Source organism: Rutilus rutilus (genome assembly GCF_951802725.1).
Source record: "Rutilus rutilus genome assembly, chromosome: 9".
NCBI lineage: Eukaryota > Metazoa > Chordata > Actinopteri > Cypriniformes > Leuciscidae > Rutilus > Rutilus rutilus.
The window spans coordinates 16630338-16647369 of NC_140223.1; the positions used below are offsets into that span (position 1 = coordinate 16630338).

Genomic DNA, 17032 nt, shown 5'->3' on the forward strand with positions numbered 1-17032 from the left:
TCCTTTGCACACATTCCAATTTATTATGAAATGTATGATCAAAAATAATGTTTTCGGAGATTAAAGGCCATTGCACACTGAGTCCGAAATTCGCATCCGAAATATTCACACGTTAAAAACTAAATACGACCTCACGTTTTTATCTCAGAATTGCGAGATATACAGTCAGAATTGCGTGAAATAAAGTCGCAATTGCGTGTTATAAAGTCAGAATTGCGAGATATAAAGTCAGAATTGCATGAAATAAAGTCAGAATTGCGTGTTATAAAGTCAGAATTCTGACTTTTTTTCTCGCAATTGCGACTTTATATCACGCAATTCTGACTTTATAACACGCAATTGCGAGTTTATATCTCGCAATTCTGAGAAAAGAATTGTGAGATATAAACTCACAATTGTGAGATATAAAGTCCAATTCTAAGGGGAAAAAAGACAGACTTTTTTATATCACGCAATTGCGACTTTATTTCCCAGAATTGCGACTTTATAACACGCAATTCTGACTTTATATCTCGCAATTGCGAATTTATTTCTCAGAATTGCGACTTTATTTCTCACAATTTTGACTTAATATCTCGCAATTGTGAGAAAAAAAGTCAGAATTGTGAGATAAAAAGTCGCAATTATTATTATTTATTTATTATTCATTGGCGGAAACAAGCTTCCATAAGATCGTCTCATTCTAGCGTTTAATGCTGAGGAGGAGTCTAGCCTACAAGCCTCAGAAGGACTGGTCTAGGAAGGACACAGACTCACTAGGATGCAGCCTTCCGTTTGAGAAGCACCCATAAACTACAACTCACACAGAACAGAAGTCACTTTCAGACCGTGGGAAAATCTCTCGTCCTCACGCAAAATTCCAGAACACGTGGTTTCCTATTGAAATAACTGTATTTTGCCCACAAAAGCAACGGTAAGTATGACCACACCTTAAGACTGATTCAAAAGTCTCACCAGATTTGGCAACAGAGGGTTAACGTTACTTTTAGGTGCGCGAGGAGCGCAGCAGGCAGCTTAGCCGAGGGTGTGCTACTGCCTTGCCCCTGACCCACATTCTCAGACGGAGCAGGCAGCAAATAAATATCTTCATCGCTGTCACTGGCTGTGTGTGTGAGAGCTTGATCTTTCCCATGGCTGCTGTCAGTGGGAGAGGCAGCCTGCCTCGGCTCACTGGGAATACGACGTTTGCCGGTGAGTCATCTCAGTATGTGGTGAGCCACAAAATATCTGGGAGAGAAGAAAGCAAACTTCTCAAAAAACTGTAAGGCAATAATTGACACTTGGGGTTATGATCCGTAGGCTACATGGGCCGACACCACATCGGCCTTTAGATTAACCACGGGAACACATTTGGAGGGCAACAGCAGGAAACTTCTCCACACCGGCTACATGTCAAATGGCATGTCAAAAGATTGCTGCGGTTCCAGAAATAATCCTTGATAAATGGCCAACATGACATTAACCAATGCAAGCATTAGTCTCATACATCACTCTCGGACAATGTCCCCCCAGGCATGTTTTATGTTTCAGATACAAGGCAATATTTCTCAGCTGTAAATGTCATGTTTGACTGTGCAGTTTATCAGCGATCTGTTCCCTTCAGAAAGCGCTAGTTTCGATAGGATGTGGAATTGATTTTATTGAAAAGCTCGTAACTGATCTCTACCTACAGCTTTCCCCGCATGCGACTCGGTCTAGCGGAAAGCGGCATTACAATGTCTCGCTCGCTACACACAAACAGCTCCTGCTAAAAGAGCTGAGTCACAGGCACTGTTATCTGAGATTGACACATCCACTATTCCTGAGAGCACTGTTGTCTGAAAGTTTAACCGGCAGAATCAAATCTCACAGCACTTGTATTAACCTCGTATCTTTTAGCCATCTTATTTGGTATTGTCAAAGTCTAATTGGTTTTCAAATTAATTAAGGTTTTAAAGGAAGTATACTTGTCTACATAGGCAAAGATTGGGGTTTACCACCTATAAAGACAGCATTGTTAGAGTCTGTAGTCAAACATTTTCATTGTGCAGTCGATGCACTTTCTTCTCTTGTTTTTTTCACCTAATGGCTTTTACTTGATAACAGTGTTGTGGAAGCTATTTTGAAATAGATTGTCAAGCTTCAAACTACCCAGGTGAAAAGGAAATATATTTAAATTGTGTACTAAATGCATATTAAAGGTATTGTTTTGAAACAATTTCAAGTATATTAAGTGTATTTCACGATATGATATAAGATCAATTTTAAGCTATTTGCGATTTATTTTACTTCTTACAAAATAATACACTTTAAAAACAATATACCTTATTTTTTAGCTTAAATGCATGCTAATTGCAACTAAATTAAAATGTATTATAGTTTACATTTATATTAAATGCATCTAGCTGAACTTTAGAGTGCTTATCCTCAAGAAGTACATCTTTATTTGCAATTTCATAATTCTCTTGTCTTATGATATATGGTGTTATAGATTTAATATATTTAAATGCCATTATTATTGTCATATTGTAATTTAGTACATTTTAAATATATATATAACCTTAAATGTAATATTGAACAACACTACAGTTAAAATTCTAATCAAGTACTTTACACATGTTATATGTGCTTTAGTATGTTAATCAACACATCAAAACACTTCTTTAAAGTATGACAAAAGAGTATTAAAAGATGATGATTTAAAATGTATATGAAGGTAAAACTTTTAATTTGACATTATTACAAAGAGCACTTTTTAAAAGTGTACTGAAGTGTGTTAAGAGACAAGTGCCTTGTCCAAATACTCACACTTGCGGTATTGGCCACTTGAGAGCGCACGCACGCGACATGAAGTGCGCAAGACTGTCCCATATCTTAAAAAAGACAAAGTGAAGTGCCCTTCACTATCTCAGCCTAAGCGTATCCCATCATGCATTATGTTCGGGAACTCATGTGCCCCGAAATCGCGAGATGTCGAGGAAAACATTCCACTGTAATTTAAATGAATTAGATACATAAAGTGTTGCACATTTTATTGGTGCAAAGATGAGTATGTTATGTGTAGGCCTATTTTGTACTACATTTGCAACTGTTTTTATCACTTAATTAGAAGCACCACAATTTTAAATTAGTTTCTTCTGTTAGTTACATAGCGACTACTGAACAGACATGTAGAAGTTTATTTTAAAAATGCAAAGTATTGAAAATATAATAAATAAAAGCTCTGTAAACACTTGCATTTCCCATCGAGTAATCCAATGTTCCACACACACTTGCAGTCTTTATGCCTACTTGAACACTTAGGGCAAATAGAGGAAATACGCCATGCAAGTGGACAAGTGGTCAAGTGCAAAGACCGCAAGTGTGGGTATTTGTACAAGGCAATAGTCCCAAATGGCCCTTTATTACATTTATCTGCAAGTAAATTTTTTTTAAATATACTTCTAAGATTTAAAGTATATGCTACAAGTGCACATTCAGTATAATTAACACACTTTTTTTTACAAGAAATAGTTCACCCAAAAATTTCAATTCTGTCATCCTCTACTCATTTACATTTACCCTTATGTCGTTCCAGACCATCATTTGCTCACACTCATGGCGTTCCATACAGGTTTGGAATGACATGAAGGTTAGTAAATAATGACAGAATTTAAATTTTTAGGTGAACTATCCATTTAATAAACCATATAAAAGGAGACCAAAACTGCTGCAGGGATTCAAATCGGCTAATTTGTTCATTTTTTGAATCTGTCTGATAGAGCTATTTCAGTCCAGTGAAGGGAATTTGTCTGATCTAGTCTTATTAGCTACTTAGAAGAAACATAACAAAGAAATCTAGCGCTCTTTAGCATCAACAGTGATGTGAAAATCTGCTACCAGTCAAACAATGATTTAAAAATACTTGAAGTAATTGACATTTAATAGACTGGTCTGACATTCTGCCAATTAACAATAAGTGCTTTAGGATATTCAATGATCATGAGGGAATCGGGATTTAGGTCTTGTACATTGTAACCCATTTGCAAGTGCACTGGTGTCTTACCCCCAAGAGCTTTTGGTTTATCTCAACCCATCTTGACAGAGCAGCTCTCTGTGAAGATCGTGACTGTCCTTGATGTGACACCAAAGACTGAGCTCCACACAGTGAACACTTCCTCTAGCAGATGTTACTGCAACATCTATTGCTTCTCTATAGCTGAGTGCACAGTGATTACCGCTTTGGCCATCTTATTTCTCACTGCACATCACCTCTTCCTGAGGGCGATCTCGGGACAGAAATATAGAACGCTTTATCCCCAAGAGGTCTGCTTAGATAGATGCCATCCGACATCTTTTTTGATCTGTTAGCCACAGTGGGTCTGGACAAACCGACAAGTTATTTTTATATCTGATTGGGGACTCATAAACTGAGTGTCCACTTCAGTATGATGATTGTTTTTTGAAATGTCAACCACATGAGGTTTGTAGTGCTCATAGAATATCACTGGACTCATTGCACTGTGACCTCTGAGACTCTGAAGGTGAGAGTCATTTATAACAGCAACAATGGACACCATAAGGGAGAGAGGAAGCACTTCACCAATTTTTTTAATTTTGCTATATATATATTTTTTTTTTCTAGAAATATAAAATACACAAGATTTCTAATGTTATTTCAAAATAACAAAAAATAGAAAGTTTATTGAAATAAATGTACAGTTTATTTACATAAACCTATGCCAGAATAGGTAACAAAGTTGCGAATTAAGTCAAAATGAAACTGTCACTCAATAGAGGCTTGGGATTTGTGTGGAAAAAGTTTGGTTTGCATAGGTTTTTCAAATTTTTTTACAATAACTTGAGTAACAGGGTTGAAGGTTGAGCAATCAACGCTACAATATTTATACAAACTGAAACCAGTCAGAATGACAGATGTAAATGAGAAAACTTCTTGTTGTGCCGAATACAACGGATATATTCTCCTAAAAGAAGAAGGTACATAGGGTGAATTTCATGTTTAATCTTGATTTCTCACAACTTGTGTGCTTTTTCTGTATGAGACGGAGTAAACTGCAGTGCTAATAGAGTCTTATAAGTATGCAGCCGTGCACAGAAGACCAACGGCCAAGGTCAAGAATTTCATTAAAAAATGCATAAAATTTTGGTTGTTTTTCACCAAACTCTATCACCAGGGCACTTACGACATGTATCACATGGGATCATTCTGTGATAGTATACTTTCGAGTCTTTTTTTAAAGTCCAACTGAAATCAAAATTGACCCTATTTACTTTGTTAGCGCATATTACTAGTCTTGTGGTGAACAATTAATCCGTGCAAGTTAATACACAGAAAAAAATAGTTTGCCGTCGTAATCTTTAATCAAAGTCTGAAAAGTTACTTCCGGTCTGGAATGGCGTTCCTTCTCTGATGACGTGGGTTTGACGGCTTGGTTTGGGAAACGCTTAACCACTCCCCTCAAACCGTTAGTCTGTAATGAGCGAGAGATGGAGAGGAGGAGCGCTGCGCTAAAACCCTGCCCTCTGTTCAATATTCCTTTTCACTGGGAAATAAAAGTCGTTTGCAACTTCCGGTTCACGCGGACTTTAAAACCTTGATGCTGGTTGCTACTCCAGTAGGCTATATGGCCAACGGTTTGAGATTTAGCTGCTCCATGTCAACCTTTCTCGCTCGTTGTGACAAATGACAAAAACACGTTTTGGAAGAAGGACTGATAGACTCATTATTTAAATTTTGTACATTTTTAACAAAAAAAGTTACATGTCATCAATAGATATAGTTTATCTAACATTTATTATGAGAAATAATAATGGAACACCAAAGTGCACCAGATTCATGGAAAGTGCTGGCTAAATGTTAGCCATAGATTAAATTTCTGGTAAAAACGGCCATCATTTTATCCATTATCCCTCAACCTTTTGGCAGGCAGCGCTCAACCCTGGCATACAGAGACATCAGTGGACATCTGGCTAAATGGCCGAAATGGACTGCAGCACAGTTATAAATATGCAGGTCTACCCTATTGTATTATCACAAACTACATAAACAATGCAGATGGATGGTTTTCAGAGGTTTGTTAACTTAAATCCATTTTGATAGATCTTGATAGATTTTCACTCTTGTGTCAAGGCAAATCAGAGCCCTGCATTTGCAGCTGAGTTATTCCACCAAGGGTAAAAATGCGAATCAGAGCTCAGCTCGTCATAGATAATCAAGCCATCAGCATGCAGATGCCAAAGCCAGAGGTACAATCTCAAATGTATAATCAGGATGAAACGTGTGTGTGTGTGTGCGTTCAAGCAGCAACCGATCAGTGCAGACTGTCATACTGCATATCTGAACTTCCCTGCTAGAACTTGCTTTTTACATGCCATGTTTTTAGTGCCTTTCTTAGGCATCAGTGATGTTGGTCAAATAGCCCTGCTCACTTCAGACGGACTCTATTCTCTAATAGCAGCGTTTAACACTAATGACAGAACACTGCAGCAAAGGGCAAAGGTGGGACTCTTGTCTTTTTAACTGTCTGTCCGCACTGGTTTGGTCGCTTGAGGGCACATTAATAAAAGGGCTATTTGGCCTATTTGAACGTTTTTTGATAACTGTTATTTCAGGTAAATGGATAATCATTCTGAGGGCTCTTTTATCAGTGTGAGGAATAAAACTGAAATGAATTACATGATTTCTTCTATAAGTTCAAAACACACACTGTCCTAACTTGACCTGGCTCATTGCAGTCAAATAGTGTACATCTAGGTGAATCTTACAAAGCAAGAACTGTTCAAGACCCAGTTCAGCCCAAAATCAAAAGAAAAGGTTATTTTCTTTAAAGAAATTAAATTGTTAATTAATATATTCATATTTAAATTATAATATAATTAAATCGTTTTTATGAGATTACCTATGTTTCTTTGATTCTCTCATATGTGCAAAAAAATTTGGTTGATTTGGTCGATTTGGTCTTGTCGCACAGACACAAGATCCTTTGTTTGCCTACAGAATTAGCCAGATAAGAAGATGAAATACAAGTTTTGGAGATTTACCAAGTAAACTTCAGCGAGCAATGTGAAACCAGCGCAGAATGCACAAATCTTGCTGCCATCTCAACCTCCATCTCTCAGTAGAGCATGTTTGTGCTAACCATGACCTAAAGCACTACAGAATCATCAACACATGGGAAACCGAAGATATACATTCTCCCCATGTCCTTGATATGACAATTTTCCCCCATTTAAACTTCTCTGTGCTCAATTTACCCTAACTGATGCTGGCAGAGGGAAAACAACTTCTAAATCATCAAGTTTTCTTATGTTTTGATCATTAGGAATACATAATGAGATCATTTATGATATAGAAGGGCGAGTTGACATTAAAGTAAACAAGGTTCCGGCCAGATGCATGTAAATTTGGTGAGTCAAGACATTCATCACGTATAAACACAATTCAAATTCAGTTTCTGGTGGTATCTATGCAGGTTTATCAGGTAATGAGATTAAATTTGCCCACACGCTGAATTACAGAAAAAACTAGTATGCGTAGCCTGGTTTTAAAATAGTATTACATGTTTTATGTTTTATTTAAAGGTACACTGTGTAGGAATTTCTCCCATCTAGCGGTGAAATTGTATTTTGCATTCAAACGAATAGTGCTCTCTAGCGCCTCGCTTTTTCAAATGCGTGTTGCAACTACGGTAGCCGTTATGTACCAAGAAGCTATGACAACATGTCTTCCAATATGGTTGGAATTGGAATTGGTGGTTCGTTATTTCGCTTTTTTGGCGACGAGGATTCCTTCTCCTGTGGCTCGGCATAAGTATGATCCTGCATTATTAAGTACCGTGCAGTGCAGCCTTTCAAATTTGCCGGGGCAGTGACAAGCGCCTCTCACTGATCTCCTTGTCCGTTTCAGCTGGTTTCAGTCACGTGACGCTGGCTCTGAACGAAAATGTGTTGTGGAAACGCGTTGAGGTAGGCTAGTGCTTTTTGTCCCTGTCTGTTATCATAGTTTTTCAAAATGGCGGAACGACGTGGAAGCCTCCTTGGACTTACCCGTCCAATGTAAATAAAGATAAGAAACTCTTCGCTTACAAGGATAAGTCAGATCATTGGCAGAGGTCATTTTACACCAATGAGGACATATTTATGAATAAAGCTAATAGTATACTTAAAAAACTACACAGTGTACCTTTAATGTCTGTCAAGCAACTAAATTTGATGAATTTAATGCACCAGTTCATCAAATGTGAATTATTCGCTATTTGGATTATAATAATGTAATGAATTTAATGATTTTACTTAATCCACAACCTGAAAAGGAGACGGTATCTACGGGATAGACTGATGTGTTGTTTCTTTGTGCACTGTAAGTTGATATAAAAACATTACAGGGATTCTGCAGCTCAATTATGCCAATTTATAGTCATCAGCTGTCATCTTACAACATAAACCACACCAGGGCACTTTTTAGCCATCTTTTCCCAAGACCAATTTGCATCTCATCACCATTATTATTCAAAGGACTTTCGGTAAGGGTGGACAATTTGTCATTCCGAGTCAACAAGAGAATGGAAGGTAATGATGATCATGAAGAAAAGTCATGATGTAGCCTATCCCATGCTGACCACTCATGTGATCAGCATGGGATAGGCTACATGATGACTTTTCTTCATGATCATCATTACCTTCCATTCTCTTGTTGATCATCTAATGGTCAACTGTATAGGCCTATATTTTACTGTATATGTAAGAAACAATTGACGATGGGCCGTTGAATTACTAGAAAAATAATGCACACCTGAGGTGGTAATGTGACGTGAAACATGTCTCCTGAGATACCTTCATCTGATCGATTTTTGAAGGCAGCATAGATGGATCCTTCGCTGCCTTTGATATCCCACAATCCTGTGAGTTCCTTTCCCTGACTGTTGAGCTAAAAAATAAAGATGGTGTCTGAAATTTGAGGTTGGTTGTCAGTTTGTGTGTAAAGTGTACATTTTGACCAACTTTTCCCAGTTTTCTAGTGAGAAGTTAGTAGTAAATATTCAACTGGTTGTCACCAAAGCTCTCTGTTTTGTTACGCTGCCTCAGAAGTCTGTCTGAAATTAGTTTGGTGAGGTAACTTCATGCATAAACGCTGCCTGCTAAGTCATTGCCTGACAGGGCAGCAAGGCAACAAGTCAGCTGTCTAGGTTTTCGGATGCAGCCTCTGTCCCTGCGGTCGAATCACACCGAATACCACCCCAAAGTCCCGTTCCTGGGGAAAGTTCCTGCGGTGGAATGCTGGCAAAGAGCATCGTCATCATCGACAGTCATTGAAAAGTAGCTATCAAATACATTTTTGCAAGCAACATATAAACCTGAAATATTTAATTCTATTAAGGTAGATGTTTTAATAATGCCCTAGTTTTTATTAGTAAATGTAATTGGGTGAAAATTGTACTGCATTTTTTTGTGTTGACTGGACTACATTGTATAGACTACTGTAACAATTTATTGTATAAGCCAACATAAGCATGCCACTTAACAACAATACTCTTTATTCAACCTAAGCGCATCCTTTAATCTGTGGTTTAGCATAATTTTCTTTCCAGACTGCGTTTGTGTTAGTTGTGGCCCCAGTGTGTCCAGGCATATGCCTGCACACAGCTCTCTTGCACACCGAGTATGAGAGTATGTCAGCAGGTTCTCTAGTCTAGGCATCTGCTGTTGGCTCTAAATATCCCCAAATAGCATATTTCTGCAGCTGTTAGTGGCACTCGTATAGTACAGTGATGCTTTAGTTTTATACAGTACATTCCTGCTCCTAAATAGTGTCTTTTTAACACAACTTAACCACTTTGACGCACAAACAACGCAACATGATTTTAATGAAGTATGTTGATGGTGTTTTAGCCCATGCCACACTATTACTTAAAGCTGAAAATAACAGGGGCAGAAAATCACAGACAGTGTAAGAGTTTTTTGTGGTTTACTTAAGTTCCAATTCAAACTCTTCAGACAGAATGAAAACAAGATGATATACGTTTTACTCTGCCAACACAACATGAGTTCTGCATTACACAACATGGTCCATTAAATGTTCCTCACCATACGGCTAGTGATCTGCTTTCTTCAATTCTGAACACCTATAAATTATTTGGCTTCAGCCTTCAGAAGCATCAAAAATTGCAGGTAGCTAGTTTCTGGATGGAAGTCTACGTTGAATTTAGAATAGATCTTGAGCTTCTCATGCAGCATTTCACTCAGGATGTAATGTTTTACTCCACTGTAGACCATTGCTTTTGTTTGATATAAAGCTATTACTTTAGAAACTAGTAGTTATGTAGAAGCAAAATATGAATTTAATGCGAATGGCTATTTTAGAGCATTTTACAGCTCAAAAAGGCAAGGCAACTTAGTTTCTGTTCAATTCACTCTGTCTGACTGACAAAAAAAGTGAAAACAATTAGCATCCAACAGAGCATCCGCGACACAACTCTGCAAGTCACCACCTTTTGTTTCATTTATGTCAACATCCTGACATTTCAAAACCTTAAAACCAAAATGCCTGGGATAATGTACAATAAACGTCGTCTTGCAGAAATAATAATTGTATTGCATCAGAAACCTAGTGCCTCTGAACCTTTGATGTGCCCTCACGTTAGCGCACATGGAGGAAACTTCATCATTAGATATGTCCTCTAGTGCTGCAGTGCCCTCTGCTGTTCACTGCTCTACACCTGCAGGGACTATCAAATATAGCAACCAGTGTCATTAATATTAATGAATAATGAAAAATTCATTAAAACGGAACAATAACAGGACTGTATGTTAGTAATTTAACTTCAAGACTTGGAAGAGTCAGATTAAAATGCTTTAGGGTGACAGTGCTTGGTATTAAAAACTCGGCCCAATAAACCTGCTTAGAGCAACAGAAGTCTCTCCGATTTAAGAAAGCAAACTGTAATAATTCAATTATTTGCCAGGATTTTGTCAAAAGAAACAAAACCTGATGATCTAAGCACTGATTACATTAGGTGCGACAAGGGTACATGTCATGATTTTGAATAAATAACTTTAATGAGAGTAAAGCAAAGTGAACACATCATAAAAGAAATCATAAAATCAACACGAGAAAAGAGAACAGTACACTTGTTAAAAACTAAAACAGCAGTTGATCAGAACAGCATATATATTTCCATATGTAACCATGTAATGATTACTACCGTTCAACTGAACTAACGGTTTAGACGTAAACTCACATCTTTTACTCAATGAAGACAATCAAAAAAGTGAAAAAGGTTCATGTCTAAAGTGCCTGTTGTTACATAACACACAGACCAACTATAAAGTGCATGGTTATAAAAATTCATAGGGAAAAACATCTGGGGGGTGGGGGACTATGACCTTTCATAATTATTATCTTTAAAAGTCAGATCATATATGTTGATGTCATTGACATACAGTATAACTGTGTTTGATTCCACAGTGATGGTACATCCAAAAAAAAAAAAAAAAACTACTCTTCACCCAAAAACACAAGGCAGTGGCTCCTATATATTGCTCCTGTGGCAAACTTTGTTAATTGTTGTATTTATTAAAGACCACATTTTGATTATTTTTGCAACCTCTGATCTCTAGTAACAAAAGGACAAAATTAACAACACACTTAAGTAGCAATAAAGCCACTATAACCCATTACCATAATGTACGAGTGATATCCCAAATTTACGCAGTGTTTGCTTAAGCCATTTGAACTGTAATATATAGAGTATACAGTGAAAGACACACTTCAGTGAACAATTAAAGCATTTTTAAACTTTTTTAAATATTATTTTAATCTTATTAACAATAGAAAACCACTGCCCTGCAGAGGTTGTATATTTCTGGATAATTTATTATAGTTTTTTATTTATATTTTTTATCAATCATTCAGCATAAATCTGCATCTCAGGCCTGAGCTCAGTCTGGTGAAAACCTGGATGGCCCACAGCTGTGGAATACAGTCTGTTGTTATGAAGCGGCATGCAGCCGTAGTTCGGGAAAACACCAGAACTTGCCCGGCTGCTCTTAGGGACTTTCGGATGTACGGATACATAACTTGCAGAATAGTCAGATGGCACAAACATGCTACGAGTTCTTGTCCTACTTTGGGATGAGAACGAAAGTCTGTGGTCCCGCTCCAGAGTCATTTTCGCTTGACTAGGTGGATGGCGAGTTTTTACACTATGCGATCTCTTAGACCTCTGAGGGTCCCTGCTCATTGCTCGAATGTACTGGTAGTCCTCTTTGGTGTTGCTGAGAGTGTTATACATCAGACTGTCTTGGTTGCCGTGTGTTACACCGTAGCTATTGCTGGACCCAGTGTGTTTGAAGTCAGGGCAGCTGTACTCCTTATGTAGGGTCAGGTTACGTGGCAGTGCTGTGGACTCGAGCCTGTGTTGTGGATAGTTGTGCATTGATCGACTCGGCTTCATTATATGAGCTGATTTAGATCCCTGCCCACTGCCATGCCTGTCTGACTTCGAGGGCACAGGCATATCAGGCTCAGAAAGTGGGTGCTCTGGGGAGTAATGGGACACCATGGTCACCCTGTACTTCCCATCAGCCCCTTCAGTTGAAATCAGCATCTCCTTCCCAGAGTTTGACCTGCTCCTAGTGTGCATTGTTTCTTGGCACTGACGGTCACCTCTTACAAGACGGGTCTGGGACAAAACTGGACCCGACAACCTCTCCTTGGCTGCGTTTTCATGCCTAATGGACTGACTAAAATGTCGATCAGATAAACCTGAATTAAGAGCCCCGTAGAGAGAAGGGTTCTTCATTCTTGGCTGGAGGCCGACATCTCTGGTCATGAAATCTGACTTGTTGTTCACCGGGAGGTTGCGTAGAGGCTTCTGGTACTCTGTACCTGTACTGCCCATAAACTTTGATGAACGAGAAGGCAGTCTGCTGAGCGTGTAAGAGAGAGTGTATCCATGACTGTTCTCTCTGCACTGACTGTATCGAGCCTCTGAATAGGGGCTGTACCTATACCGAACCTTCCCATCTTCAAAGTAAGGCCGCACTTGCTGGATGTCCGATGCCGGTGGTTTTTGGTAAGGTTTCCTCTGGCTCCCTTGATGCTGGAGGAAAAAAAACTTGTCCTCTGGTGGAGTATGCACTGAACGTACCCTGCGGATTGTGGGGTAGACGGATGCTCCATCCAATGGCGGATACCTTGGTCCTCCATGTCTATAGAGACCAACCGAGGAGTAGTCTTCCCGTTGACCTTTATATTTAATGGACTGGTGTAGGGATCGCGGTGCAAGGGTATTGCAGTAGTTTCTTGAGAGAACTCTGGGATGGGGACGCCCATCGTCAGGCTGATAATAAGGGGTGCTTTGCCCAACTGGACTTGACCAGTGTTGTGAGTAAGCAGACCTTTGGTCTCTGGGTTTGTACTGAAACGCTACACTAGGTGGAGTGCTTGAAGCTTGTGGAAGAACTTCATGCACTGAAGCAGGCATGGCTGTTTCCGCCAATATGGCTCTGAAGTTGGCGGCATTGGCAGCCTGCTTGTTGTGCAGAGCATCAATGGCTGAATGACTATCCAAGGAAGAAAACCTCTCTGAAAGAGTTGGCTGTAAACTTCCACCAACCTCCATCTCAGCAAGGCTTGATCCACCTCTATCTGTACCAACTCCAACATGGCGGATGTTATCTCTCATAGTTTTCTGGCTCTCTGAAACCAGCTGAATCTCTGGATCTCTGTGAGGAGAGTAACCCTGAGAGGGCACATGGGTGCACTGGCCACCAGCTGGTGCATCGCAACCATCAGAGAAGCTGAGTCCGCTCTCACTTCCATGGCAGGCGCAGGTGCTGCGTAGGCTGCCTCCATCGGTGTGGCTTTCAGTAGACATGGTGCTTGATGGATCCGGGAAAGTCCTGCTAGACACATACCGTTCCTCTCTATCAGAGGATGTCTGTAGAGGAGGAGGAAACTGGAGTGTGAAGAGTGGGTTCTGATGATTAACTGGAGAAATAGGTGTGGGAGGTTCAGAGCTTCCACGTTTGCTGAGTCGAGTGGCCTGCTGGGCGGATTCAGCTAGCTCTAGAGCTAGCATACGGGCAGCACTTTTTACTGCAGGCTGGGGAGTTATGAGAGACACAGACCTCACCAAACCAGGCGTACATTCAAATGTCACTGCACCTAGAAGGAAAAAAACAAACCAATACTTTTAAAATGGAGGAACACAGGACCAAAATACAATTTGTCAGATTTGCTAACTTTCTGGCTTTCTCTTGCAAATATCCTAAATATCCTGTCCTAAAAATCCTATTCCACATATTCCATTAGGTCAAATGCTAGTTTTGCTAACATTGTTAGCTTTCTCTCATCATTATTATTATCTATTCCTTCAAGTTTAATGCTAGTCTTGCTAATATTGTTATGTTTTCTTGCTAACAACTCAAACTGGAGTACTTGGAAATGTTTTTAATCAAATAAATCTTTTTAATTTTCATAATTATCAGCTTAACACATTCAGTTACTCTTTTAGGGAAAGTAAACAAAATAATGAGTGTAAGTGTTGGGTTCGGCAATTTCTGTGATGACACTTGTAGCAGAACATTTGTTATTTTTTATAAATATATTTGGAATGTAAGGCTGCCACTGACCCGAGTCTGCTCTTCTGTGCTCCTTGGCATCTACAGATTTATTTTCTGCTTTGCAAAAACTCGCAGAACGCTGATGGCCTTCCCCACCTCTCGTGGACACACTGGGCTTTTTCACAAGAGACATAATGTCAGAAGGACAGGACACAGTACTACTCTTTGCTACTGAGCTCTTCACTGTGCCCTCTTGGCCGTTCTTAGAGGTGCCCACCCCCAGGTTAGTGGAGGCAGCCGGCACTTCATAGAGTTTGTGATTTGCATCTTCTGAGTGCAGTGGGATGAGATCAGGTGGCTGAGAGGGACTTGTGACTTTGTCTAAAGGCTCTGCCTCAATGAGGCTGCCTCCCGCCTTCTTGCGACTGCCTCTTTTCTCCCTTTCAGACGCTGTGGGATCAACCAGCTGCGTGGACTGAAAGGCCAACGGGTCTATGTCTAAGGAGGCCATGCTTATAAACTCTGCTTCTGCTGCAGGGTGGGGTGGAGATATAAGAGCTGGCACACAAGAAGAAGAGGAAACAGTGTCCTTTATGTGGTCTTTGAGACTGGACCGGGAGTCTCCAGTCAATCTGCTGTCCAGCAGTTCCTCATTAAAGGAGATTGACAAAGCATCACTGGTGGAGAGCGGTCTACGTGGGCGATAGATTTTTGATCCACCTGAGACAGAACAACAGAGATCAGTCTATGGATGAATATACAGTAACAACTGTAAAACAGGTGAAAAGTCACTGGAAAAAAACTGTATTAAAGGTTCTGTAAAGGGGCCCTTTCTCCACACCACCATAAAAAGATATGTCAGCAAACATCAAAGACAGAGAGACAGATGTGATATCTCAGGAAGAATATTTCAGTTTTATGTGTTTCAGTATTTTAACACTTAAAGCACCTTTAAGTATGGAAATGGAAAAAGTGATATGTAATTTTTACCCTCAAAGTTATGTGAAGAGGACAGAGATTCTTCACTTTTAGCAGATCTTAGTGTTCCAGTGTCTCCTCTTCCACCTGTAAAAATGAACCAGAGTTCATTGACTACATTTGTTTTTTTATCCTGCTACACTACCGTTCAAAAGTATGGGGTCAGTTAAAAAAAAATTATTCAGGGTGCATTAAATTGATAAAATTAACAGTAAAGACCCCCCAAAAAAATCCATTTCAAATAAATGCTGTTCTTTTGAACTTTCTATTCATCAAAGAATTCCGGAGAGGAAAAAAATATCGGTTTCCAGAAAAAAGATTAAGCATCACAACCGTTTTCAACATAGATAATTATAAGAAATGTTTCTTGAGCAGCAAATTAACATATTAAAATGATTTCTGAAGGATCATGTGACACTGAAGACTGATGAAAATTCTGTTTTGCCATCATAGGAATAAATTACAATTTTAAATATAGAAAATAGAAAACAGTTAATTTAGATTGTAATAATATTTGCAATATATTACCGTTTCACTGTATTTTTTTTTTTATATATATATACGAAGCCTTGGTGAGGATAAGAGATTTCTTTCAAAAACGTTAAAAAAATGACCAACCTCAAACTTTTGAACAGTAGTGTACATCTGTTTCAATTGTCATTTAATGCTTTTGAGTACTGAATATAGTGTGACAGTGATGACTAAAAATGCCCTGTAGGTTAGGCAGCTCACTAGGCTTGGGAACGGATAAAGGTTTGTATTAAAAAGAGTCAAAGCTGCACCTGGAAGGGGTGTGGTTTTCATCTCATTAGGCTCACTGGGATGGCGGTGCAGTTTGGGCTTGGCAGTAGCAGATGACTTTCCCATATTAAAGAAGGAAAGCCAGTTTCCCACAGGAGACTTCTTTGCCTTGGTTGAGCCCTTCTTCCTACATTTACCAGCAACAATTTCCAGTTATTAGTCCACATCTGCATTTTTGCAAAATAATGAAAATACCATAAGACTAAAACCAGAACAAACGGACAGACCTCTCAGAAGGGAAGTCTATGACGGTGTGGAACTTGCCCTGCAGAGCGGCAGGCCCCTCTCCCACATCGATATACTTGCTGTCAGGAGACACGGGAGAGTTGAGCTGGGCTTGAGTCCGAGCCTGGGCTTCCTCCAGAGAAAGCAGCTTGGTGGATGGAGAGCTCACCATCAGTGACTTTGGTCGAGCTAAAGTACTGTGGCCTGTGGATTCAGGTTAGAGTTATGAGCTCATTTAAGATCCTCATTAGTAGAGTTTAATCTAAAAATCAATTCTGGTGGGAGGAGAATTGCTGAGGCTCATTTCTCACCTGTGCTGTGGCGGATCAGGGTGCTGAGTTTGGAACTGAACAGAACATCGACGTGATTAAGGATGAACTCCACAACAACCGACTGAACGCGCACCTCCATGAAAGCAGAGGTACCGCTGAAACACGCTGACTCAATCTGTTTAGACCTGCAACATTTGAGGGACAGTGAATGA

General features: G+C 39.5%; 1 protein-coding gene across 4 annotated transcripts in view; it reads right to left on the reverse strand.

Annotated features, from left to right (window-relative positions):
- Positions 1-11019: 11019 nt before the first annotated feature.
- arhgap32a (Rho GTPase activating protein 32a) overlaps positions 11020-17032 on the reverse strand; it is a 28259-nt gene continuing 22246 nt past the window's right edge. For all 4 annotated transcript variants that reach the window (XM_084418264.1, XM_084418263.1, XM_084418262.1 and 1 more), the window contains 6 exons: positions 16860-17005; positions 16551-16752; positions 16305-16450; positions 15535-15609; positions 14614-15264; positions 11020-14146 (listed from right to left, as the gene is read on the reverse strand). In XM_084418264.1, the coding sequence (XP_084274390.1) occupies positions 11883-14146; positions 14614-15264; positions 15535-15609; positions 16305-16450; positions 16551-16752; positions 16860-17005 (3484 nt within the window). In that variant the 3' untranslated portion in view covers positions 11020-11882. The remainder of the gene's footprint in view (positions 14147-14613; positions 15265-15534; positions 15610-16304; positions 16451-16550; positions 16753-16859; positions 17006-17032) is intronic.